Source organism: Melanotaenia boesemani, chromosome 1 (genome assembly GCF_017639745.1).
Source record: "Melanotaenia boesemani isolate fMelBoe1 chromosome 1, fMelBoe1.pri, whole genome shotgun sequence".
In the NCBI taxonomy this organism is placed as follows: domain Eukaryota; kingdom Metazoa; phylum Chordata; class Actinopteri; order Atheriniformes; family Melanotaeniidae; genus Melanotaenia; species Melanotaenia boesemani.
Window position 1 is genome coordinate 19,245,681 of NC_055682.1, and position 26,591 is coordinate 19,272,271.

The 26,591-nt window shown below is 38.1% G+C and overlaps 1 protein-coding gene across 11 annotated transcripts in view; it reads left to right on the forward strand.

The window, feature by feature from the left end:
• Positions 1 to 6,825: 6,825 nt before the first annotated feature.
• The window catches only part of plekha7b (pleckstrin homology domain containing, family A member 7b), a 79,303-nt gene continuing 59,537 nt past the window's right edge, over positions 6,826 to 26,591 (forward strand). For 9 of the 11 annotated variants that reach the window (XM_041989613.1, XM_041989659.1, XM_041989630.1 and 6 more), the window contains exons 1-3: positions 6,826 to 7,088; positions 7,191 to 7,267; positions 7,377 to 7,434. In XM_041989613.1, the coding sequence (XP_041845547.1) occupies positions 7,006 to 7,088; positions 7,191 to 7,267; positions 7,377 to 7,434 (218 nt within the window). In that variant the 5' untranslated portion in view covers positions 6,826 to 7,005. Of the gene's footprint in view, positions 7,089 to 7,190; positions 7,268 to 7,376; positions 7,435 to 19,759; positions 19,887 to 24,105; positions 24,216 to 26,591 lie in introns of those variants that run through there. The other 2 variants (XM_041989712.1, XM_041989681.1) reach the window with 2 other exon arrangements.

A 26,591-nucleotide genomic window follows, 5' to 3' on the forward strand; every position in this document is an offset into this window, starting at 1 on the left:
TTTCACTTTTACTCAGTTTTGGAGCCAGTACTCTATGATTAATGGGTCCAAGTCCACCTCTCACCTTAGTCCAGCTTGGTAGCCTCATGGGATGGATCTTACATTGAACCTTGTGGCTACACTTACAAATTATCAGACTCTTCTCAATGCACTTATCATTGTCCAGGTAGATGAAAAAGGAAGAAGTTGCTCTGGAGATGGCACAGCTATGCAGTTTTACGTCCTGACATGTTTGTCTTCAATAGTCCTTTTTTTATTCTATACTGTACATCTCTGGTCCATCCATTATTTTAGATTTAACTTGTAAAATAGCTTAAAAAAACAACCAAATACATCAAATCAAATTTGATATTGAGTTCTATGTTCATTCAGCCTAACATATAGTGTGTTATAATGTGACTGGAGATTGTCATGTAAGATTACCATCTCTCCAGAAGAGGGTGGTATTGTGAAGTGTTGGCAGAGTTCATCATCGCCATAGTTCATCATTGCCATTGGACTACAGTAAAAAAATTAAATTGTGGAGATGTCCTTGTTGGCTCAACTACTCAATATGTTTGAGAGAAGAACACTTAATGATTACTTGGTTAAAGTCACCTATGAAAGTCTCGTCCTTGCTTGCATTTATACTTGCTGTTGCTTAGTTAATGTATCTTAATTACATAAATAGAATTGAATAGAATTAAAGCCAAATTCAAGAAATCGAAACACTTAAAATGAGGTGGTTAAAACAGCTAAAATAAAAACTTTAAAATAGCTTTAAAATAGTTAGCTTTTTACTGGAGTTATAAGCACTGAAATTAAACAAATCCAAAAGACTATATATGAGCTTTAACAAGTACAGCAGGACAACGAATCTAGTTCCTCTCTGGATATGTGAGCTTATGACCAAATGTAACATCCCTGTTCTGTAGATGTCAGTGTAATAGTTCATTGAGCTAGAAGGCAATTAATCAATGTCTGAAGATCATAACCAAATTGGAAAATGAGGGAAAGCTCCTGTGGATGGGGATGATCAGCATTTCTTTTTCATTAGCAGCAATATGATGATTAAATGTGCTGCATACTGAACAGGAGGCCACAGTCTAAATATTTCCCTATGTTCTCTGTATGTATGTGTGGCGTTTATTCAGGTTCTCTGAGACACCTGTATACACTCATTTACAGTATTAATCTTCCATTGCTGACATTAAAGGTCACTTTAGAAATAAGCATCCCAAAATGATAGTATTGATTTCCTTTATGGGCTTCTGTCAAATAGATTAGGAAGGACCCAAACAGGTGGAGGAACATAACAAAGTCAAAGTAAGAGAATCTTTATCTCATTTTCTGTTCAGCACCTTCAGTGAGCTGTGATTCAGCGGGAGGAGTCTCTCTGAGGAGAAGATAATAACATTGAGTCACCTTGCTGCATTGTGAGCCTCTGGCAGCCAAGAGGCAGGATTCAGCAGCAGAGGCTACACTGCAGAGCTGCACTGGACTGCAAAGTAACTATGTGTGTATTTGTTTAAGTAGATTAGTATGTACAAATGGATGTCTTTTATAGTGGAGATGATGATAAATCATAGCAAGGTCAAATAACAGTAACTGAGTGCAGCAACGAGATGATTACGCTGCAGTATGACATTCTTGCTTCTCTGCCCTTCGTGTTGCAGAAAGGTTGAGGAGAACAACAAACTGCAAGAAATTACAGCAAATTGAAGGTGTTGGTGGTATCACTGATTCATATTGGATTCTGATTAATTCAGAGTTTTATTAAAGCAGATTTCTGCCAAGCAAAGGACTGCTTCTCCAAAAATCACCACATTCTTATCCAATCTGATGCACTTGGGTGGTGCTGCTCTGATGTCATGTCAGAGCAATAAAGCATTTAATGTCTCACACATTTGGTTTGTTCATATAGGGTAAAAACAAAGAAATCTACCTTATATATTTGATTGCAGCATGTAGGACAGGCTTTTTTTATCCAGGATAAGGTCAGTTGGCTGCAAAGACTAAAATATGTGGCTTAATCTGAAACGCATCCGCTGACCCACTGTGCCTTGTTTAAACAACACACTAGTGTCGCTGCTTTTATTCATCCAGCTCTTCTCTCTGAATCAATGCATCTGTGTAAAGCTGGGATAGGAAATCTTTTTATTCAGACCTTTTGTACTAAAATTTAAGGTTTACAGTGAACTACTACTACACAGCTGTACTATAATGAGTTTTAAAGGAAAATGTTTTATCTTTGAAGAACATCACCTTAAACCACTTGGGAATATTTCAACAAAGCCTCTCCCAAGTGTAATTGTGGAGTAGATATTTATAATGTTTGTTGATCTTTGTTCACTAACCCCATAGCACTTTCTTTTTACAAAGGACACTTGATTACTGCAATCTACAGTCCACAAGAAATTCAAGAAACCATGGATATCAGTCTTTTGTTTTGAATTTGTCGAGGTCACTGGCATATCTCCTACACATGATATTACTTAGAGAGAATAATATCAATGATATGAGAGATAAATACTGTAAGAGAGCTCAGTATGATGAAGTGAAACCTTGCAGCTTGTGTCTTGATGCTCAGCAAAATAAATCCTGTGCTAACGCTATTGTGACTTTGAACATTGTCTGCCCTGAAAAGAAATTTATGGGGAGTAGTGTTAAATTGGGCAGGTCTGTTGATGCAGTGTAAGCACTATTGTAATGTGTCATGGTCAGAGAGACTTTCTGTCCTCAGTGTGTGACTGCTGTGAAGGTGATGTGGGGCTGACAAACTTTATCCAGAGCTTCCAGTCCAATTAATGCATGGACACATCGTATTCAAATACATCATATTCTAACTCAGATACAGACAAGGTTCACTTTGAGAACATACACTGATAACCGATATATTTCTTTCTTTCTTTTTGCTTTCTTTATGTTTATCTTTATTTGGTGTTGTAGTGACTAATGTGCAATAAGGTTTCAGCTGCAGGGTACATACAAATGATAGAAACAAAAATGATATAAAATAATTTTCTACCTGTCATCAACTAATCTCTTTAAGGATGTTGTGGCAAAGACAAAAATCTGTATTTTATTAAGATTAATTTTATCATTCTTTGTAAAGTTTGTTAAAAAAATGTCAACAGAAGAGAGCACATTGCAATGCTTGTGTCCTATCAATCATATACAAGTTGGTACTGCTGACTTTATTTGATGCAAATAGATATGAAAGATTCCAAATTGTTCTTATTTACAACATTATGATAATATGTTGATGGTATCCTGGAATAGGTTTACCTCCATCAGTGTTCAGCAAACATGTTTTTGTTATATGTTACATTGCTGCAGCATGTCTTATCAACCTTTGTTGAAACTCTTCATTTTACCTTCTGTCTTTTAAGACCCCCTCAAAGTCACTTAAAAGCTAACTAAGCAGAAATGGCTTCATGCCACATCTGAACTTGTGAGAAGTGTGGCTGCCAACTTGCTCTGAATGAGGCATCTGACACACTCACATAGTAAATATCAAAATTGTCTCTCATAGAAAGTTCACACACAGTAATTGTAGGATAAAAACCATACCATCAATTTATGTTTCTGTACATCTTATAGTTTAATAAAAATCAAAGTCCTTAAAATATAAATACAGGTATTAACAAGTTTAAATGTTAGATTTTGCAGTTTGCAAAATGATTAGGCCTATATTGTTCAACTCTTGTAAACATACAGCATTCAGTAGTTCATACAACTTTAGTTTGTTTATCAGAATGTAGAGCAGGCCTTCTTAAACCAAAACTCTGCACAGCCTTGCAGTTGAACATAAGTTTTGTACATAATATAAAATGAAAACTAGAATGAAATGACATTGCCAATTGTAAGTAGGTGAATAATTGAACTCTGAAAGTGATTTCTTAGTAAGCTAAGTTCATGTTTAACTTTAAAGAATTATGAGAACAAGGTAGGGCATTCAGTATAACTCTTATTCCGAATTTAACCACGTGCCCTGCTTCATATGTCTAGTATCTGTTACAAACCAAAACGCTTCTGTTTAAACTTTAGAGTTATGTTTATAATTGTAAATTTTAGGGTTTTTTCCACTGGCATTTCCTGGCATTTTCATTATCCAGCATGTATTTACCAGGGTAAAAGAATTCCTGGTACTCTAATCCGTGTGGTCTGCATTTCCACCGCTCCGAAAAGTTCTGCAAAAATGTATTCAAGTCAAGCTGCATCAGTGATGTAGCAAATGATGCAGCATCACTTGTTGGTATGGTGGTCACACCCACTTCAGCTATTGTGGTTCTTCAGCTTCTTCAATCTTGTTTCAGTTTCTTTAACTTTTCCCGATTTATTTCTGTGTGTACCTTAAATTCAACTCTGCCAGCCTGATGGCTTCCATACACTCAAAGGAGCCTACACCTCATTGTCATACCACTTGTCAAAGCTCCTCATTTTTGGCTCCATTTTTCAAATAATCACCAGAATCTTTATTATTGTCATTGAAGCAGTGGGACACTGTACAGCTTAATTAAGATGTAAACATTCAGTGTCTCAAGTGAAAAAGAATTAAGAAAATATACAAAAATAGAGGTTAAGTGTGCACAATATCAAATAACATTTAATGTTGATTATGGTGTAAAAACTGTCTCTGAAACAGCTTCTTAGTTTTAATGGTTCTGAAAAATCTACCTGAAGGCAGATGTTTTAATAATTCATATCCAGGATGTGAAGAGTCTTGGAGAATCCTCTGGATGTTTTTAAGACATTGAGAGCCATGCAGGTCTTCAAGTGAACAGACAAGGCAGCTAATTATCTGCTGAGTGACCTGTATGACCCAGTGATGTTAAGTTCTTTCTTCTGTACTATTGTGCAGCTAGAGAACAATGCACAAAGACAGTAGGTTCTGAAGACTTTCACCTGTGCAATGATAGGTCGCCAATAGTTTCTTTGGTAAGTTATTTCTCCTAAGAACCCTCCCAAAAAGCAGAAGTCTAAGACCCTCTCCACGTAGTCCCATTAATGCTAAATGATTAGATGTTACTTACCTTCTTGAAGTCTACATCAAGTTCCTTGGTTTTTGCTGTGTTGAAGAGCAAGTTGTTATCCCTGTAAGCAGACTCATTTTCTCCAGAAATGAGCCCCATTACTGCAGTGTCATCAGCAAAGTTAATAATAATGCTACTGTGGTGGGCAGGAGTGCAGTCATAGGTGTAGAAAGTATAGAGCAAGAGTCTCAACACACAGCCCTGAGGGCAGCAGAGGAACTATGATGGATGACTTCAGGCAGAGAGGGATGGTGGGCTTGGACAAAAACTGGTAGAACATGCCGGTGAAGATCCCAACCAGTAGGTCTGCGTAGTCTTTTAGCACATGTCCGAGAATGCCATCAGGACCAGATGCCTTCTGTGGGTTGACAACCCGTAGTGTGTGGCTCACCTCATCCTCTTCCTTGTAGGTGGTGCTATTTTTAGTTTGTGGATGGTGTTTGGCTGCTTCTGGTGGTTTTACCTCAAACCTGGCAAAGAAGTGGTTTAACTCATCTGCCAGTGTCTCATCACCTCCTACAGCTCCAGCACTGGTCCTGTAGTTCAAGATGGTTGTTACCTCTTTGCTGTTGGTGATGTCCAAATGGTCCTCAATCTTTCTCAAGTAGTCTGAGTTGGTCTTTCAGATGCCGCTCTTTGGACTGGAGCGGGCTGTGCTGTAAAGAGCCACTTGTCACCTGATCAGAAAGTGCAACTTCTGGACCTCCCTGGTCATCCAGGACTTCTGGTTGGGCTGTATCCAGATATGTTTATGCATTTCTGTTCATGTTGAATAGTTTCTCTAATGTGTTATTAACCACCAAACTAAGCTTAAAGGATTAAAAACAATCACCATGTATGTATGATTATGTTTAAAATCGTGAAAAAATGAGCAATGGCGACATGTCTGCTGAGGATTCAGATTCAGAGCAGCTTAAATGAACTGCACTAATAAGGCAAACAGCATGAAGTGTGTTTAAATAATAACTACACTGTTTAGATGTCAAAGTCCAAACACATAATGCAGATATAAAATATTTTGGATACATTCCATCTGTGGACTAAATGATTAACATTCTTACATTTTGCACCTTGTATGTCTTACCAAGAGGCACTGATGATGGCTGCTGTGGCATGCCAGTGGTAGAGGAAGATAATAAATCTAGCTTTTAGAACTTCGGCAGAGGTGCATTGGTCAACTCCAGCTGTTTCTGGTGAAAGTTAGTAAAAGTACCATGTGATGCGTTAGTGATGATTTTCAGCTCTCCATCTCTGTGGCTCTGCATAAAACCAATACACTATGTATCCACTGATCATAGTAACTCATCTCACTTAATTTCTCTGATTCTCTGAATTACTGCATAACCCTCTGACTTCTGCAATGCAGTTTTAGCATTTCACAAAATGAATTCATGATGTGCTGGTTACACACACCTAAGCACACCATGTGTATGCACAGTCCAGTAACAACTGCAGTACAAGACTGTCAACTTGGCTCTTCCATTCTCTGATTTGGCATACTCTCTGAAAAAAGTCTGAATTAGCTTTATTAGGACTTTAATACTTCTATATTAACTCACGTTTTTCAAATATGCAAATACAACCTAATAATATTCAAAATGGTCATATTTGTTCTGTTGTTGTTTCAGTATATGATAAAACCATTGCAATGTTGCAGTTACAAAGTTCAGTGCTTTAACTAATACATGCTTTCTAGGAATAGACCACCCTTGCCTCGCTTTTTCTTCTCAGCGGGCTTAGTTTGGGGGGAGGGGAGGGGGGTCTATATCTTTGCAAAAAAAAAAAAAAAAAAAAATCCACCAGTGTTTGCTACTTTTTGTATGAATCGGTTGCTTGGACAAGAGTCTTGCAGGGAGTCTGTTGCTCACTTCGGCTTTCTTCCCCTTTAAAAACCACGTAGCCCTAGTGCTGGTATTCTCTGGGCTGCCTGGAAAAAGTCTGCGGAGCGGGTAGAGAGAGGGGGGAACAGCCGAGTCGGAGACGAGGGATCATGGCGGCACCTCTCGGACGGGACACCCTACCTGACCACTGGTCGTATGGAGTGTGTAGAGATGGACGGGTCTTCTTTATTAAGTGAGCGGCTTTAAATCTTTTACGCTACTTTATTGCTAACACGCCGTGGAGGTCTCCTTTTGCTGTTTCATTATCGTTCAGTAACAGGTGTCTTTCTTGCAGCGATAAAACTCGTAGCACTACTTGGCTACATCCACGCAGCCGTGAACCTGTTAACTCGGGACACATGATACGATCAGGTACGCGACAAATGATCTGATTTGCGGAATACCAGCGGGACATAGTTGCTGCAGTGTGTTTTCTGTCTGTGGTGGGTCGTTCATTGCGTTCTTCTTCTTCGTGTTATAGATTTACCAAGAGGATGGGAAGAGGGCTTCACGGAAGAAGGAGCCAGCTACTTCATCAAGTGAGTGGCTTGTTCGCGTTGTTGCATTGTCAAAAATCATCCCATTATAGCCAATTGTCCCGTGTTAAGGTGTTTTATAAGGAGTGGTTTCCTATTCCCCTCTAATGATTTGTAAGTGTTTTGTAAAGTCAGTTGTTTATCTAAGCAGCTGTACGTACAAGGCTCATGACAGAAACACACTAACATGTGGATTAACATATGGAGATCCCATTGGATAGGTGAAACCAATTAACTCTGCCTTCACTGTGGGTGGAAAGTGACGGAGCCTTGCAGGACAGAAAGAGAGCTATTAAAATTCTCCTCACATCCTCCATGCAGGACCTCTACTCTCTCTACTAGATAGGTGTGCAGCCTCGGTGTGTGTGTGTGTGGTAGTGAATGTGAGGGAGAGACTGTAAAGGTTGCAGGAGAGGGGTGTGAGCATGTGGTGACAGAGATGTATAGCATGATTGCATTATTGAAGCAGAGAGGACAGAATTTTCAAAGTCACACACAGGTCTGTGGACTTTTTCTTTGCCAAATTTTCACATCTTTCCCCCTATCTTTTTAGAATTTAGAATTTGGAAATAAGGACAAGGTGCTGCACCATCACAGATGCATTTGTTTTGTTTACATAGAGGCTAAGTCAGATATATTTGCACGTCTATCTGCATTGCATTATGCTATCGATTTTGGGCTTCTGGTGTTTTGTGCAATGCCTCTGATGGAAATCAAGTTGCTCAAGCCAATCAGATAAGTCAGGCTAACAGTAACAATAGGAAGTCTACTTTACACAACTAAGTAAAGACATCAGCATTGGATCTGGATCTTTGTCAGTTACGAAGACTCCCACCATTGCTTGTTTAAGGTCTAAGTCCTGTCATGCCCCTTTAAGTTTGCCTCATTTGTTTCAAACACTGTATGGAGAGTTTTATATTCACAATGCCACGGTCTTTCTGAGGTTGATAGCTGCTAATAAGAGGCATTTGCAGTGTGGCATACAGTACCTTGCAGACATCAATTAATTTGCTCTAAAATAAAGTAGACTTGTTTAATTTATGCACTCAAAAATTAGTACAAAACTGCATAAGAAAACCCAGCAACGAAAGATGCTTTAGAAGCAGGCTTTATAAGTACAACAAACAAAATGGTTCAAGATCACAAATTTGCTGTTGCTGACACATACTGTGTAGAATAAAGACAGTCTTTGTGTTTTCCTTGTTCACTCACTTTTTATTTGGAGAAAGCAGGAACAAAATGAGTGTGAAGTTCAGTGATATACTGCATCCTAAATGTCAAGGCTTTGAAACAAGTCGGCCAATTGTTGCCCATTTGCTTTACTAGAGGGATCCTGTTTTGCTCCTGTTCCTTGCTTGTCTCTTTGTTTTGAGGGGGAATGTGTTGGAGTGAAACAGTGGAGAAAACACACCAGGGCTGCTCCTTTGTACCAATGTGACTGTTGAAATCTGTCCCTGTTTCCGTGCCATTTTGCAGAAAGTCAAATTATGTATAAATGTGTCTGTTTTATGTTTATTTGAATGATTTTACCAGAAAAGTCTAGCTTGTATTATACTTTAGTGATAGTGTATGGTCACTGTTTCATAATGTAGGACTTAATCTCTGTCGGTCAGTTTGATTTATTGCAGATAAAAGACAATGCTACATGTCTGCTTTTGTCCAGTATGTTTACTGTGTAATTATAGATTAAATATTATCCTAAAAATAACTGGCATATTTATGAAGAATAAAAACAAGTTCTGGTTGAATCTTTTTTCCCCCTTTTTGTCCATCTTGCCTGGCTTCTTGCTTTAGTGCTGGAACCAGTGCTGGATACACAGCTTTGGGTAATTTATGATTTCCTTGTTCCTAAAAACCCAGGTTTGTTTGGCAGATTAGAGGCTAAAACAGCCAACTTTGCATGTCTAAACAGCATTGGCACAAGAAAGATGTGCTTTTGTTTGTAGTTTTGAGATTTGCATGTATTTTTTCGTGTTTCTTGGCAAATGCAGTTAAAGTACAGTGAAGAGGGACTCAGTGGCACTGCTCCTTACAATCCCATTTTTATTATTCCAGAAACTGGAATAGGACAGAACAGCTTGGGCTGTGGCCTTATTTCAGACACTTGGAAGTGTAAAAATTTTATTACTGTACAGTAGTTAAAAACTGACAATTATTCAGCATTTCAAATGTTTTATTTATATTACAGTAACAACCTTGTTTACTAAATTTAAGTAGTTTTGAGTTGGATGGTAGAGATGTTTTTTTCTGTTTGATTAGGTTTTATTTCAGACTTTAAGCCATAAAGGCCCAACCCATGAAAAAATGGCAAAAAATTCAATTTTTTTTTAAATATGAGGTCTTTATTTGACCCTTTAACAAAATGTAAGAAAAATAAAACAAAAACATTTTTTGGGAGGGATATCTACCATTTATTACCATGTGATACATTCAGATATTATAATGTGGTTTTCTGCTTCTGAGTATCTATTAGGGGACATAAGACAAGGATTTTGAACAAAGTTTATACCATAAATTGAAGCAAAATGTCTCAGAAACTGTATGTAACATATATGTCACATCGGGCTCTTATGGGTTAAACTTTCTGTGAAGTTCTTTTCTAGGGGGTGATCAGAAAGTCAACACAAAACATTTAAATTGTATGACATAAACATCTGTCCTGCTTCTCTTCATTTTCTTTAGTTGTCCAGGAGGTATCCAATAACAGACCCAAGCACCGAAGTCCACATGGTGCTGCCGTGACAACAGTCAGTAGATCTAGTGGTGTGTTGATGGTGGAATTTAGCCGAGCTGAAACACAAAGGATGTATTGTTCAAGCTTTGCGGCTGTAGCCAAACTCACGTTTGCTCACACCTCTCTTTAGGTCAACCTGATGCCTGCAGACCATAACTGATTAATAGTTACCCGTGTTATATTTAAATTACAGAAAGTGTGACGATTTAAGTCTCGCTCTGAGGTCTTAGCTAATTGCAGAAAGATATAGGAGGTATAAAATGTCATTTAGATAAAGTAGTTTCCACTTTTGCAGTACTTTTGAAGCAGTAAAATTCACAAATCAACAGGCTGAACTGTGGAGAAGGAGAAAAAGGTTGTCATGTGTGGCAGAAGATTGAAATAGAGTGTGTCTGGCTTCCTTAGCTCTGGCAGATCTCCAAGGAAGTGACCCAATTTAAAAATCATCTTCCAGAATAATCCCATTTCAATCCCCAAAGATAATATTACAGATAAAAATTGGTCCGTTCTGCAGGTCTGTGGGTTGAGGTCTTCACTTCTGTCTGGTTTAGATCAATAGAAGTAAGCAAATGGAGAGAAAAGCTGAGCAGAATATTTAAAGATAAAAAGAAAGTTATATTACATACACTACCGTTCAAAAGTTTGGGGTCACTTTGCCATGGGATTCAATAGGGAAGTGACCCCAAACTTTTGAACGGTAGTGTAAATGATAGATTATTTCTGTAAAGTACATAAAATATATTGCACTTTCTTTAATATATAAGTGAAGTAAGGACCTTAATTGTAAGTATTTAGATTGTAGGCTAAGCCAAGCCAGATTATATAAACAAAATATTGTTACAAATAATTCCTGAGTTAAACTAGTGAAACTTAGTGCAGTTAGGTTTACCTTCTACCACATCACTGGCACTCACCAAGCACAGGAAATGTGCAATTCTATAGCTCCCTGTGGGAAAAAATGACCCCACTGAGGTACAATAGTGTCCTGTTGAGGACACAGTTCACATTGTTGAATGGCCTCACAATGCTGTGGGACAGTCTGGCATGGAGTGTTTGAAATACACAACAAAACTCACACTTTTTAAACTGAAAAAGGGCTTACTCAGCTTCTATCTTAACTTCATTTACTCATCAGGTGCAAAAATTCTGTCCATGTTTTATTGTCACTCAAGAATTTTAATGACCCTTTATCTTCATTTTGTCCCTCAGCTTATTATGTATTCAGGTTGTGCTTGCATTTTTTAAATAGCTGACTATTTTGACCAGGACAGAGTGAGTTAATTAGCCATGAGATGTTTGGAGAGTTTTCATCAGGGCTCTTTAACATTGGATAAAAAAGAAGTGAAGTATCCCTCTAGGCCAGTTACCTTAAGGCAGTCTTAATGAAGCTTTCTTTTTCTGCAAACACATCAGTTTTATACCTTATTGCTGAGTCCAAAACATCTTTGCCAAATGTGACAGGGCAAAAGCAAATCCAAGGTTGGAAATGGAAATCATGTTTCCCCATCTAAAATTTTATTAATCTAAGGTTATATTAATACATATAATTAAATGTTGGAAAAACAAATATTTGATATTTATGTGTAACTACTCATCTCAGTTCTGTAGGGAAAATACAGTCAGTGCATGTTAAACTGTCAGCTTATAGCTTTGACTAACTTTTAAACTTTGGTAATAGTCAGACTTCCTTATTTCTGCTGATTTGTTCTCCAAGAGACAGCTTTTCCAAAGTAGATTTCAGAGTTTTGTTGACAGGCATCACTTTTAACTGTGTTTTCCCAAATGGTCCTTTCCTTTGTGATGATACAGGAAGGGAAGGTCAATGTGTTTTATTTTCATCCAAAAGGAAACGAAGCAGCAGAAACAGTGACAAATCAAACTCTTTACTACTTCAGAAAAAAATAAATCCTGAGATGAAAACTCTGAATGTGGCCTTAAACTTGATTCATGAAGCTTAATAATGCAATTAATTGACATTAGGGTGCAATTGCATCAGATATGGTTGGTGACACTGGCATGCTGATGGATTAAATGGGCAACCTCTTGTTTATACAGAGCACTGTGGTTGTAAAGGGCCATTGTTTGAAAATGTTTGTTGAGTGCCATGGGCAGTAATGATGAAAGTTTGGAATCACATCACTAAATACCAGTGAAATGAAACTCTCTTGCCACAAGCAGCAAACAAGAGTAGGACTGGCATAAAGGATTTGTATCAACAAAGCTGAGGTGAAACTGTAAGGGAGAAAAATAGAGTCTATTCTACTCTTTGGGAGTTTCCCCATATATGAACTGAACTCAAATGTTACAGATAGAATGGCATTGGTGATGCTTTATTTCTTGCTATTCATGCTGCTTCTAATCACAGATGTTTGACTTAATAAGCTCCCATAACAACAACAAACTGCCTACCTTGTAAGCACCAGTGAACAAATATTATTAGCACATTCATACTGTGCAGGTGTTCTAGTTTATCCTCGTACCATCAATCTTGCTGTCTTATCACAGCACATTCTTCTTATTCATACAGGTTAATGGTACCTGCTAGTTACCCACTTATATTGATGGAGTAAATATACAAAGCTATCATGCACAATATACTATTGCCCATTCCCAGTTCTTCCCCTTGGCCCTATCAATGGGCTCTTCCCATCTGTTTTGCAGAGTGGTGGCTGTTACCTTTCAAGGATCAAGGATTAGCTGTCAATTACTCGTTGGGCTGGTCCCCAAAGCCACAGCCAAACTGTTAAATGACCACTACTCCTTGATCCCTAAAATAAAAGGGGAAACTTACCCCTGGGAGGGCCAAGGGAAGGAATTGGGATTTGGCTTAAGTCTATATTTGGAGGAAAGTGCACACCGTGGGACTGCAGTTCGAGACCATAATGCAAATGTTTCTTCACTTATTTGTGTTCATCCATTTTTTTCCATTTTCACTACCTTTTTATTTAAACACCAGAAGCACCTGCCTCAAAGCTACTTCGCCGGATTGGAAAAACATAATGAGTTGAGCGTTCTCTTGCAACATTATCATGAACTTACTAAATGGCAATTTATTGATTCTGTTGACCTTTCACAGAATAAACCAGGAGGTGCAGAAGGTACCTAGTGACCTATTTGAAACACAGTTTCCGCTTTTTACTAAGTAAAATGTTAAGCTTAATTCTAAAGAAGCAGCTTTGGCACTCTTTATTTGCTCTGCTATTTTAAGCCACAGCTGTGCTTGTTGAACAGGACTCTGCAGAGTACTGTAGCAACTGCTTTTCATGAAGTTGTGTCTGTAGATGTGTCACTTTCAGTGCCGCTGGAGCACATTTTAATATAAGAGTAATTTGTCTCCATTTACACCTGTACTTTACAGCGCCGACAAAGCAACCCTGTTTGCACCATTGGCATCTTTACCAGCTGAAACAGTTATCTTAAACCTTTATGAATTTTATATGAAAATAAACAGAAAATTTCAGTGACCCTGTTTTTTTTACTGATTAAGCTTTTTGCCTTTGAAATTAGTAAATAACTGTGTAGTGCTGAAAAGACAGTTAATTTTTTCACGCTTGGAAACAAGTGTGAAAGTAGTATCACTTTCAATTCAAAGAATGAACTCAGGAATCTTTCTGATGTCTTTTGTTATATAATTAATGGGTAATATGTGCACGTAATGAAGTCATTATGTGTTATATAACTGGATGGCATGGAGGTCACGTGTGTAAAACTTTGAGGACATGGTCCATGTTTTTCATCATTTTAACCCTAGGACATTCATATCAATTCAAGTTATTTTTGCGAGTTTATTTTCCATGAATTGATCATTTTTCTGTTTCTATATAGTAACATATATATATTCTATATAGTAACATCATTTATTGCAAACATGCACTTCAGCATACTGGTTTTGTCCCAGTTTGGAGTTTGTCTGCTACTTTCTTTTTCTCTACTTCCCTTTTGGTTGTTTAGTGACAATGACCCTTATTTAAAAACACATACTTTAGAAAAATTGCATACCTCTTGGCATAGAGTATATTAAGGGATCAGATTACTCCTGACCTATCTTTAAAAGTAGGGACATTGATTTTGGCAAGCATTAACACATTGCATCCTTTTACATGTTGCATAAGCCGTTTTTTTCAAGTGACTTTCTCCCTTATTGCTTTTAATTTCAAGTTGGAGAATCTAATTGTTCATTTAGTTATTTTCATCATGCATTTTATGCATCCCCTGCAGAATGTAGTGCCTTGTTTTTTCCCTTTGTAGCAACACAATTCTAAAGGTTCTGACAAAATACCAGCATCCCAGCTTGTGATAGGTAATGTTCATTTAACTTCCAGTTTGTTGCACTACTAGTACTGTCAGTGCACCACATCGTAGGTAGAAATTGGTTCATGAGCCAACAAGCTTAATGCATTTCAAGATAAAGAAGAGACTGGTGGGTTTTTCCGCTAGTCCACTAATTATTGTGTCAACATAACAATAGTTAAAACATTTTGTTTGTTGATATTAGACCCCTAATTTTATTATTTTACTTCCAAGGGGCTAGACTTTAATCTTGTCAAGTAGTATGAAACAATATTCCTTCAGGCTTTCTGAAGGTTTTAAAGCTTGCAGCATTTTCACATGCTTTCACTTCAGTCCTTGTGCTCGACCATTTTCAGAAGAATGTGTTTTTGTTTGTTAAGCTACTTAAGACTGACCTATGAGTCATTCATAGATGAAAAAGTTCCTAACAAGGTATGTGGTATGGTATGTGATGCATAACAGACAACAGAGATGCTTGTTTTCCTGGCACTATGAAGAAATGTTGATTGATACCATACATCTGAATACTGTAACAGCAAATATGATAATATCCCTTGCATGGGCAGGTGGAGGACTAATGAACTTGCTATTAGGACAAGGAGCTATGAATGGGCTGTTGATGAGGTAGCAAGTCCTCTATACTTTTGTTAGATAATTTTTTATCTGTGTATCATGTCTCAATCCTTTCCAGCTATCGTGTTTGTGCAGCTGTCTTCCACTCTTGTTTATGAGGTGGTTTGAACCTTCACTTGAGGTCAGAACAGTTTCATAAACAGTCCCTTGTTGTCAGTATCATGTCCAGAATGACATATGATGAGACAATTAGACAATAAATACTGTACTGTCCAGGCCTGCAAAGAAGGCTGGAGGTTAAAGCAGTGGACTGATGAAAGACAATGAAAGCAAAGAGTAAATTTAGTCTCTGGTACAATGGACATTTGTGTTGTGGGGTGGATGGGAAGCTTTCTATCAAGCCTTGTTTAAACTTGCAATATTTAACACAGGAAACTGCAATGAATGAATACATTAGGAACTGCAGGGCTGAGGTACGCTCTGTATGATGATATACATTATCTGGAATGAGTCATTTGCTGTCCAGAGAGTTTGAGCAGGTTGAGAAGTCAGAGCTGGAACAGCAGCAGTCAGAGCAGACTCGGGGCAGGGGACATGCCCGAGCTAGGATGGGAACCTGCTGCTGCAGCTGTTTGCCCCTTGGCCTGGGGACTGACTCGGCTCATCAAGAAGCAGAGGGTGTTGTTGATCTGCAGCCACACAATCTGGGGAAGGAGGAGAGGCAGATTGAGACAAGGTAACTGATATAAGGTAGTTGTGTCTTTGTGAGAAATTTGTGTTTGTATCAGTGAGCTCTCAGTGGTATACAGCAAACCTGAATTAATCTGCATCCAGGTAATTTTTACAAAAAATGCATTTAAATCAAAAAGATATATCTTTCTATTTGTTTGCTGAAATGTTTCATCTTCTATATGGTATTTAAGGTTGAAGCTCTGCACCTGAGTAATTTCAGCTGCCTCTCTGAAGTCAGAAAATAGTTTGTTAATGTTTGTTTGTGGTATATATTTTGGCTGATTGTATTCAGATGAAAGTACCTTATACCGCATTCTGTTAGAGTGTGACTGGAGACACTGCAGAAAGAAGCAGGTCCCATGTTGTCACGTCTCACTAGACGGGTGAGAGGAGAAGGGATTTGTTTCCTGCCACAAAAAGTGAAGGATGGATGTTGCCTAACAAAAAAAAAATCTATATTGAAAAGAGACCAGAAACCCTTTGTTTTGTACAGACTTTTTCATGTACTCATTTTCATTTTGTGAATAAAAGATACTGTAGCATGTCTGGTTCAAAATTGATAAGTAATATAAAGATGGCCACATGTATGTAAATTCTCCTGCCACAGATATAGGACAGTGTAATGCCACAAATTTTCAGTGAAAACATTAACAAAAGAAAAAGTAATTTTCTTGTTCAGTCTGAAACTGTAACTATTTACTAAACCTGCTACAAGCAGCGTGTGCATGTAAATCTTTATTGTATGTGTGAATGAGTGTTGAGTATTTTTTAAAATAGGATTTTAAGTCATAATTTAATTTCTTTAGATTTTTCTTTTGTAGAGGTTTAAGCTTTTTCTCTTTCCTTTTTCGACTAAGAAATAAAATTATATATTTTGATGTTGGTTTTCCTTATTACTTATGTTTGCATGTGGTGAACTGTCCACCTGGTTGTTTATGTTTGCTTGTTATTGTTTTGTTTTTCTGTTTTATTTTTATTTTTTCTTGACAAGTTTTACATAAATCGCTGACTCAAATAAGGCAGGCATCTGTAGGCTCTGTTAAACCCTGTGTTCACTACTCACTAAAAGAAAGACCACACACAATTAACCAATTGTTGGTGTGTTGGGTAGTTTAGCAGATTCTTTAGAGGAGGAGAGGCTACAAATAGAGGGTACATTTTCAGGAAAATGTGAGGCTGAGCCTATAGCACAAATACATCCATCCACCATGAATAAATCCCAGCTGACACTGGGCAAGAAGTAAACTAGATCCTGAACAGATCACCATCCATCACTGACAGACAGACATTCACACCAAGAATAATCTTTCAGCATACCATACATGTCTTTGGACTATAGAAAAACCCACAGAGAATTGGGAAGAACAGGCAACCAGTGGATTTGAACCAGAATCGTCTTGCTATGTGTGCACTCACCCTTTGTGAAAGAATATTGAGGAATGGTGACAATTTCTCACAAGTAAGATCTGAACCAGTGGTTCTCAAACTTTATGTATCGTATGTATATATATATATATATATATATATATATATATTTAACTATAACTATGTAACTTAGTATACTCATAACATCACTGGTGTGAGGAAGATGTAATAAGAAACACATTAACTGTTAAACCAAGAGCAAGATATCTGCCCTCTTTCATCATAGTTACCTGTTTCTCCATCTCTCTCTCCTTCTTTTCTCCCTTTGATGCATTCAGTAAACTGATCTCTGTTCTGCGGTTCTTCGTTTTCTTCTTTATATTTTTTGGCGGTTGGCAAAAAATGAATTGGTGCATTACTGCCACAAAGTGATCTGGAGTGTGGACCGGAATATTTCCAAGAGCCCAAGTTGTCAAAACAGTAGTTTGTCTGCTACATTTTCCCAATCCCATGCGCCCCCCTTTCATGTTGCCACATCCCCCCAGGGGGGGCCAGCCCCTCAGTTTGAGAACTACTGGTCTAAACACATCAGACATCAGAAAGGTTACAGACCAAACTTTAATCCAAAAATAAAAACCATACACAAGCATGACAGCTTTAGCAAAAAAAATAATGCAACAGAAAGAATAGAATAATACTGTTTGTCATTTTGAGTGGAAATGCTTTACAACTTTGGCAAACAGAAGCTGGTTGAAATATTTCCCACTAATGGCAAACCTCTTTCTTACCTGAGGGTTAGATGTTAACCATTACTGCCAAATTGTGAGAAAACAACAAGCAAAAGCGAAGCAACATTATGTCATTTCTAATGCAGCAAATCTTCTATAAACATTTCACTTTTGTAAGATGTGCTTATGTCACTGTTTACTGTGTGAACAGCCACCTCACCTGTGTGCTGATTTTTCTCTGATGTCAGTCTTTCAGGGAGAAAGTGGGGAAAATAAAACTCGTGTGAAGACAGGAAATGAAGCAGTACATTAGTTGTGAATACTACACTTAATTTCTGCCTTTAGATTCCCCTAAATGTTACACACTGGAACTCAAAGATATATAATCTGGGAAGAAAATCTGAATAGGCTTATGTTCAGTAGCGGATTTAGTGTATAAGCTCTGAAAAATGTTTCTCATCATGGATTACGTAATTGAATATTGCTTTTCACATTAATGGAATATTGAGTGTGAATAAGATAAATGGAAACAGTTATTTGGCCCATGCAAGTGAGAGCAGATGTGGTGGTCAGGACTTATTGAACACATTGACCACACAGCTGTGTTATTCCTTGCAACGCAATCCGATTTAATTAGCCTCAGTGCAGAGATGAAAGGTTAATTTTGAATACCCAACCCTTTTATCTTTCTTCTTAAGCCTGTTCTTTGTAACTAATCAGTCCAAATACTGTGATATCACCTCCAGCTATTGGGTATAATTTGCATATTGACAACAAATTTAACTGATTAATTTGAAATCATCACATTTCTGAAGGAACTGTGGTCTTACTGACAGTGTACCTCCTGATCTGTGGCTGGATATGTTAGACCTGATGGAGAACTGTATGAAAGAGTGCAGTGCTTTTCTTTCTGTAGCCACTAGATACTGCTGTTGAGTCTTTACTGGACATATCACACGTTTGTCTATTTTTAATGACAAATGAACACTAAGCTTTACTTGCCATGATGAAATTTTTTCTTAGTATCGAAGTCTAACTCAAACTTAAAAGTAATCACTTCACATGATACATACATTTACACATTATTTCATGTCTAAATCACTCTTTCCCTGTATATGTTGGATCACTGATGTATTGAATGGTTTCATGTTATAAAGTAATGTCCCTCTGAGCAGCTCTAGATAATTAACTCGAGACCAGTGCTGTATTTCTAAAGCCTTTTTTTATGTTGATTGATTATGGATGTGGATTGATTGAGAAGCATCACACTGAGTTTATTGAGATGGTGCTGTTATTGCTGACAACTGGAATACGCCATATACTGTAGCCAGGATGACAACAGTGAAAGCAGGTGAGTGAGGTACGAATGATGACTTGGCTGTCCATCGTATTGACCTACACCGCCCTCTTCCAGCCCCCTGCTCTTATCTATATGTCTGTCTGTGGATTATTGAACTGGCCCTGCAGCAGCTCGAGTCGCCACTCAGCTTTTCTCTCCATCTTTCATCCCTCTCTCCCTCTGGCTGACGGGGATGGGATCTGATAAAGTTGACTTGAGGTGAGACCGTGCGGCTCTGGTTGCAGTCAGAGACCAAGGTCAGCACTTTTCTGGACAACAGAGTGAGATGATAACTACTCATCTAGAGAGGGTTGGCTCCAGAATTATTTAGCAGGCTGGGCCCTTCCTCTTTCCTATGTCATCACCCTGTATGTAAGAACTGAACAGTTAAGTGATAGCATTTTATTCCTCCTCAGAGAAGCTAGGTAGAGCTATATTTTGTAAATGCCAGCAGAGTTACTGTGTGATCAGAAGAGAGAGAGAGCGAGGGCTGAAACAGCAGATATACTATCTGACACTCCTCTGTGTCCTTTCTAGCACACCCACCAAGCAGACAGTTTATCTAGGAGTTTTTGTTTTCATATGTAAAGCTAGCAGCAAGGTTCCTTCCTTATTGGTCTTTTTCATGATCAGCACAGATTTGGACATTTTGGACCTTTGAATTGGACTTTAAGTTCAGCTTTTTCACTAACTGGTGAGTAGATACATTTAAAGAGAGAAAAGTCCTTAGTTATCAGAGATACACTGGGAACATGTATGTTTCAGATAGCTATGGAATTAAAGTAGTAATGCATCAGTTTTATGCATCAAACTGTTTTTTGTAGTTATTTATTTATCTAAATATTTATGTACTTCCATTGAACATAATGATTTTCATTTTATCCTTGCATGATTTTATATTTCAGTTCTTTTCTGTAGTTACAATATATTAAGCCCTATTGATTGGTTATGTTGGTAGTATTTTGAGTTTTTACTGAAGCAAAATACCTATAGCACAATGGTAAATTCTCTGCAAAAGTAGAAATAAGTTGAAATCCTTTCTTTAAAAATCACAAACAAAAGTAACTATTGCCCATAAAGTATACTTAAAGCTTAGTGTGTTCCCCCAGGTTTACAGCCTTGGGGGCCAATGCCATGTCTCTATTTCTGTATTTCAGTACAGAAATAGAGACATGGATTCCTATATAATAATTAGTCTGTTTTGACTCTTCATTGTTAGTTTCATACTCATAACTTACATACAGGCTTTATAAACTAGTTGTAAATATCAGCAAACTTTAAATCTGCTGAGTCATGTATTCATGAACTTTAACAGGCAACGTTCCCATAGCAATATGGTGGGAATATGACACATGATAACTAAATAATTTAACCATCATCTAAGCTACACTTAGCTGAGGATTCGCATTGCATTTTCAAACCTCATCATGGACTAATTTTCCGTAAGTGACTGAAACACTGAGACAAAAAAAACCCCACTAAAAACACTAAAAAAGTTAAATGGTGTGCAGATGTTAAGCAATACCATACCATACCATACCATACTATACTATACCATACCATCTTTAATTATAAAGCACCTTAAAAGAACAATGTGGCTGACCAATGTGCTGTACAGTAAAAATAGAAATAAAATAAAATAGAACAATTAGAACATTAAAAACCCTGGACTGAAATTAAAAACAAATTTATAAAAAGGAAACAGACACAGGGGCACTCTTAAAACAGAAACTAAAAAACAAATAAAAACAACTAAAACCAACAAAAGAAAACCATAAAATATCTAAAAAGCGTCCCAGCCGTTAAAGGCCTAAGAATAAAGGTGTGTTTTTAAACTAGATTTAAAAACAGCAGTTGAGGGAGCCTGTCTGATGTGCTAGGGAAGCTCATTCCATAGCTTTGAACCCAAAACAGAGAAAGCACGATCACCTCTAAGTTTCCTTTGATGCCTTGGAACTGCTAACAGAGTCTGATTCGCTGACCTGAGAGAGCGAGACGGCACATATGGCTACAACAGGTCAGACAAATAAGAAGGGGCATGGGAATTAAAAAAATAAAATAAATTTAAAATTAATTCACAAGTGTACAGGAAGCCAGTGAAGGGTCGCTAGAACTGGAGTGCTCTTGTTTCCTTGTACTTGTTAAAAACCGGACTGCTGCATTTTGAACGGCTTGCAGTCTGGCTATGCAGGCCTGGCTAACTCCTACCAAAAGTGAGTTGCAAAAATCCAAACAGGATGTGATAAAAGCATGAATTACAGTTTCCAGATTACGCTTGGATTAAACAGGTTTTATTTTAGACAGACGCCAGATGTTAGGCAATGAGGACTAACAAAACAATAAAAAACAGCGACTACCTTCGGATTGCTGGCTCACATACACTCACTTTAAAAGAATGGACTTCAAATTCAAAACCCAGGGTTTGCAAACAAAATATCCCACAGTAAAATTTTGTTGGTGCTATTAGCAGCTCAGACATCTGGAACGTGCCTCTGATTACACAAAGCTGTTAGTATAATGAAAGTTGGAAACCACTGATTAAATTTTTAAAATTATGTTAGAAATTTTCAAAGTAAAATAAAGTTTTTTGTTCTATTGTTCAAAAGCTTCAGCTAAATATTTCCCTCATGTATTAGATGGAGAGGACGTATAAAGCACAATACCATGAAACATGAAACTGAATTGCTCTAAAGTACAAGTATCTCAAAGTATCAAACTTTTTTTTAGGTGCATTTGTTTTTAAGCTTATGGGCTCAGGCTACTTTCTTCCAGTGATTACCGTCATACCACTGTATGTGCAATATATTGTTCTGTAAAACCTAAGTCTGAAAAGTTTCTGCAAAGCGAACGCTGTCGACTTAATATTTTAATGATTGAAAAAGTGGGGCAGCCACAATCATAAAACTTAGTTTGATATCCATCCTGATAATTGCAATTAACGGTGTAAATCTCTTTTTTGTATGATTTATTCCATTAGTTTAGCATAAGCTTGATAATATTGGTGGGGTAGTGAGGATGTTTTAGATAAGTTAGTACTTTCATCACCACCATGTTTTTTGCAGCAATTTACCTCCTCTGCATTATTGGACTTTTTTTTTAATTAGCCTGAAATAAATTATATTGTGCAGAAGTGCTGTGGTATTTGCCTTTGTATGAAATCCACAACCTTAATGTCAATAGAAGTTTGCTGCAAAGCAGTTTCTCTAATATAACCAATTGTTTCCATTAAACCACAACGGAAGAAGAAGGCACAGCAAGTTGACATTAAAAGAGCAGCAGTCAAATATTGTATTGAATATGTGAAACAATCGTGCTCAACTCAAATAACTGCAGTCAGAGTAATGGAATAATTCTAACGGGACAAATATGAAGAAGTGTGCAGTGATTTTGTAGATTTTATTTTTGCTATAATTATTTTTTGTCACAATATTTGTGTAGAATACTTGAGTACATGTGTTGTTTTTTGAGGACATGTGTTGGTTTTATCACTCTTCTAAGATTTCAAGCATTACCCATCAGTAACCCTTTAAATACTGTATTATTATTATTATTATTATTATGAATAGTACTTTTACAATTAGCGTCCTTGGCTTTTATGCTTCAGTTTTTCTGTGAAGAGGCAGCTAATGCACAACTCAAATGGACATTGGTGAAACTTAAGCCCAGAGATCTGTCAGACTGGTATCATGTCCATAGTGCTGACGAGGTCTTTACTTGCAGTGTAAGGGCTTTGACTCCTGTGGTATGCTAACGAGATGTGAAGGAGGGTGTGCCGTAGATGGATGAGAAAGAGCAGCAAAGGCTGAAACTGGGGGAATGAGGGCAACAGCAGCTGGATGGCAGCTGGATGGTCTTGTGTGTGTGTGTGTGTGGGTGCAGGCGTTGTCAGTTTAATTTGTACTTCCTGTCTCCTTTGCCAGTGCAGAAAACATTTTTCACCTACGACTCCACATATTAGCTGATAGAAGACATTTGTAGCATGGCAGATTCATCAGTCTCCTCAGCTGTAGGGTTATAGCCCAGTCTCCACCTCAATTTCTCATGTTCTTCCCAACTAACACTCCCTCTTTATCTCATCTGGATGCATCTGGAAGCATTTCCCATTGAAGCTGTTTACAGTGAGCTTGATAGACTAGTTCAGCATTACAATGTGGAACGGAAATATAGGGGGAACTGTGTTGTGTTAAAAAAAAAAAAAAAAAAAAGATTTTTTAAGAGTGCAAGCTTTGAAAAAATTGTAGCCTTAAATAAAAAGAATTCTTGAAATTTCTGTCCTGCTTACTGGCAAAATAACATTTACTTTTACACAAGACTTAATATAGTTAATTGACATTGTACAATGTGAAGTTGCCCTTATCTTACTTTCTCTCTGTGGCTCCCACCTCTTTTTCTGTTCATTCTTTACTATATCCGTACTGTAAGTCCTACTCCTTCCTTCCCCTCTCTGCCATGGATTTCCCGCATGACTGCAGAGGGAATGGAGCAGGGAGAGCGTCCAGTTCAGGGAGGTACTCAGCCAGCAGAGCTCTGCTGAGGGATGCATTCATTAGAAGAGGAGAGGTAAGGAGAGAAAGAGTGCCACTACAGGAAGGGAATGAGAGCTATTTGATTATGATTATACAGGTTATGGCTAGTGCTTTGTTTTTCGTGGTGCTTTGCGGCCTTTCAGATGATTTATTGGTGTGGTTGGGTGGCCTTAATAATACCAATCACAAGCATGTACGGCTATCAGAGGCAAGGGACATTTTGGTGATTGCATGTATTTTTAGCTCCACCTAAAGCAGCCCAACACAGAAGAGGCGGGAAAGAGGGTGTTTTGAATGAATTGACGCCACGGTGCTCAGCAGAGGACGTCAGCAAACAGCAGCACCACCAGCTGAGAGAAGTACACGCTGACACACACAGGCACCACAGAGACGAGCATAGCACAGAAAATCACTGCAGCTAACATGTTGGCCAAGCCAGGAAAATCAACCTCACACGCCCCTTACAAGAGGCGGCCAGTGTACGGGGCGACTCACAGGTGTGTATTAAAGCCCCTCTCCTAACACATATGTGGGATTGTACTGTTATGCAGCTTCTCAGGAGGTGTGTCTGCTGAAGCTGTCCAGTAGCTGCAGGAGAGAAAGTGCTTTAGATTGCATGCTGTTAAGTGCTTGTACAAAGTATATGTGCAGGAAGGAGAATTTAGATGCATGCTGACACATATCTTATCACCTGCTTTTGTGGCAACAAAGGCTGTTTTTCTTTTACCAATATCTAGATTGCTTGTAAAGAGTGCATGTGCCATTGTGTTCTGGCAGTATTCCTTACAAGCACGAGAGGAGAGATGCTCACTGCAGTGCCTCATGATCCCAGGTCACTGATTGCTGTGTTGATGTCAGCAGAACTGTGATCTCTAAGGCAGAGTACACATGGTTAATGTGGAGTGTCTCTATAGGCTAGACTCTTGAAAAGTCTTGATGCAGTCCACCTCACACCCAGAGATACTGGTCAGAGGAATATGCTTCTTCACCTAGAATGACATCTTATTTTTCTGACAGTCTAGCTGTCCATACCAAGCCCAACACATACAGTACATATGTCCACAAAGATACAGGTTTTATGTACCGACTCCCACATGCAGGGCCACTGCTTCATCACTGCAACATGCAGTCAGTGCAAGGTAATGTTTTTTTCCGGCTGTAACTTGCTTGCACTGTTGACTGCAATCTTAAATGTAGTGTTTACAGATTGGCACAGTTTCCCTGCTTTGCTTCGGCATGGTTTGAAATCGGACATTCACTTTTATGAACTTTAAGTTGCATTTTTGGTTAGATATGTGAATTTTAATTGGCCCATGACATGGGAACCATGCTGTACATAGTCATAGACCCATGCAGAATATATCAAGCTCATTACCATTCTGTCAGGGTCGTGATGTCAGCCACAGAGATAAGGTTACTTGGCCTATTTGTCATTCCGGCATATGCTCCCTGATCAGTCAGCCCTCCTGCTGTGCTCTCAGCCTTAGAGGCAGAGGGCTGTAAACACAAGACCGCAAAATTTCATCTACGATCAGCAGATAATAGTTGATGGTTTGGGCCAGCTTTGAATCAATAATGTTTTCACTCCAGGATATATTGCTACATTTATAACCTAGGTCATGTTCAACTAACATCAGTGGGCCTCTTGTGGGTTTTGTGCAGGTCTTTTTACAGATGTGTTTTTAATGGATTATGTATTGGTCAGCTTTAACTCAGCCTGGCGGAACATTTGATTCAGTGTTTAGTCATTTCCAGTAACATTAAAGATAGCTTTAATACACCCAGCACAGGTCATCCTTCCTGTGTCGTGCCTCACTCAGGTGAAATGTGGCCTCAGTACTACATTTACTGTACATACTTAACTGATGAAGAGGTCATGTCTTTGACTGAATGGCTGAAACATTACAGTGTTGAAAAATGACACTCCTAAAACAGGTGCAGTAGACAGAATACGGGTGAATACAGCGGAGAGGAAGTGACCTCTCCTTAACCACAGACAAACTGCACATTTCCAGGATGATTTGATACTTCCAAGAATAGACATAATGATGATACCCAACAGAAGGTTTAAATATTTGAAAAGGGAGTGCGTTCTGTGTATTAGGACTGACCTTTTAGATTCTCCAAAGTGGGATTTAAATCAGCCTCTGTGAGTGGGACAGAAATTCCTGAGAAGGGATGGTTCTGGTAAAATTTCAATCCTCTGGGCCAGTTTGAGTTTTTAGAGCTGTGCACCAGATGCGGCCCCTCTCCACCTACTCTCCACTGATGGCTGACTTAATAAGCTCACTAAATCTCTTCAAGCTTTCCCCACTTTAAAGATATAGATATCTAAAAATAGCCTTTAAATTCAAATAGGCCCTCCTGGCCAAGTGGAACCTCTCTCATTTTATTTAATCCATCAGTTTAATTTCCTTGTAAAACTGATAATGTAATGGCCGGCATGTTTTGAGATGAGGGTGGGCCAGACAGATTATTAGATTGCTTTATTAAATTATTTTGATATTATAGTATAACCAGTATTTTATGCCTTATGAGTTAGTGTGGTTAACTGGTCAGTACTTTTCTGACACTATAGCATTCATTTAGAGTGAGCCAATTTTGAGAACCTGCTTTCGCAGCTGTAGGATTTTTAGGCAGAACACACAAGAAGCCATTCATACTGTTACAGTGTGTTTCGTTTAACATAATAAAACAAGATAATGACATGAAATGATCAGTTTGCATTCAAGTGGATGCAGTGGATATTTAGAGTTTTTTCTTTCTGAGCCATGTGGGTCTCAGTGTGAGGTGCCTGGGTGCTGTCACTGCCACAGAGCACTGCAGTTGTAAAGTAGTTGTGTTGTCTTAGCCCTGTGTATCACTGTAATGTA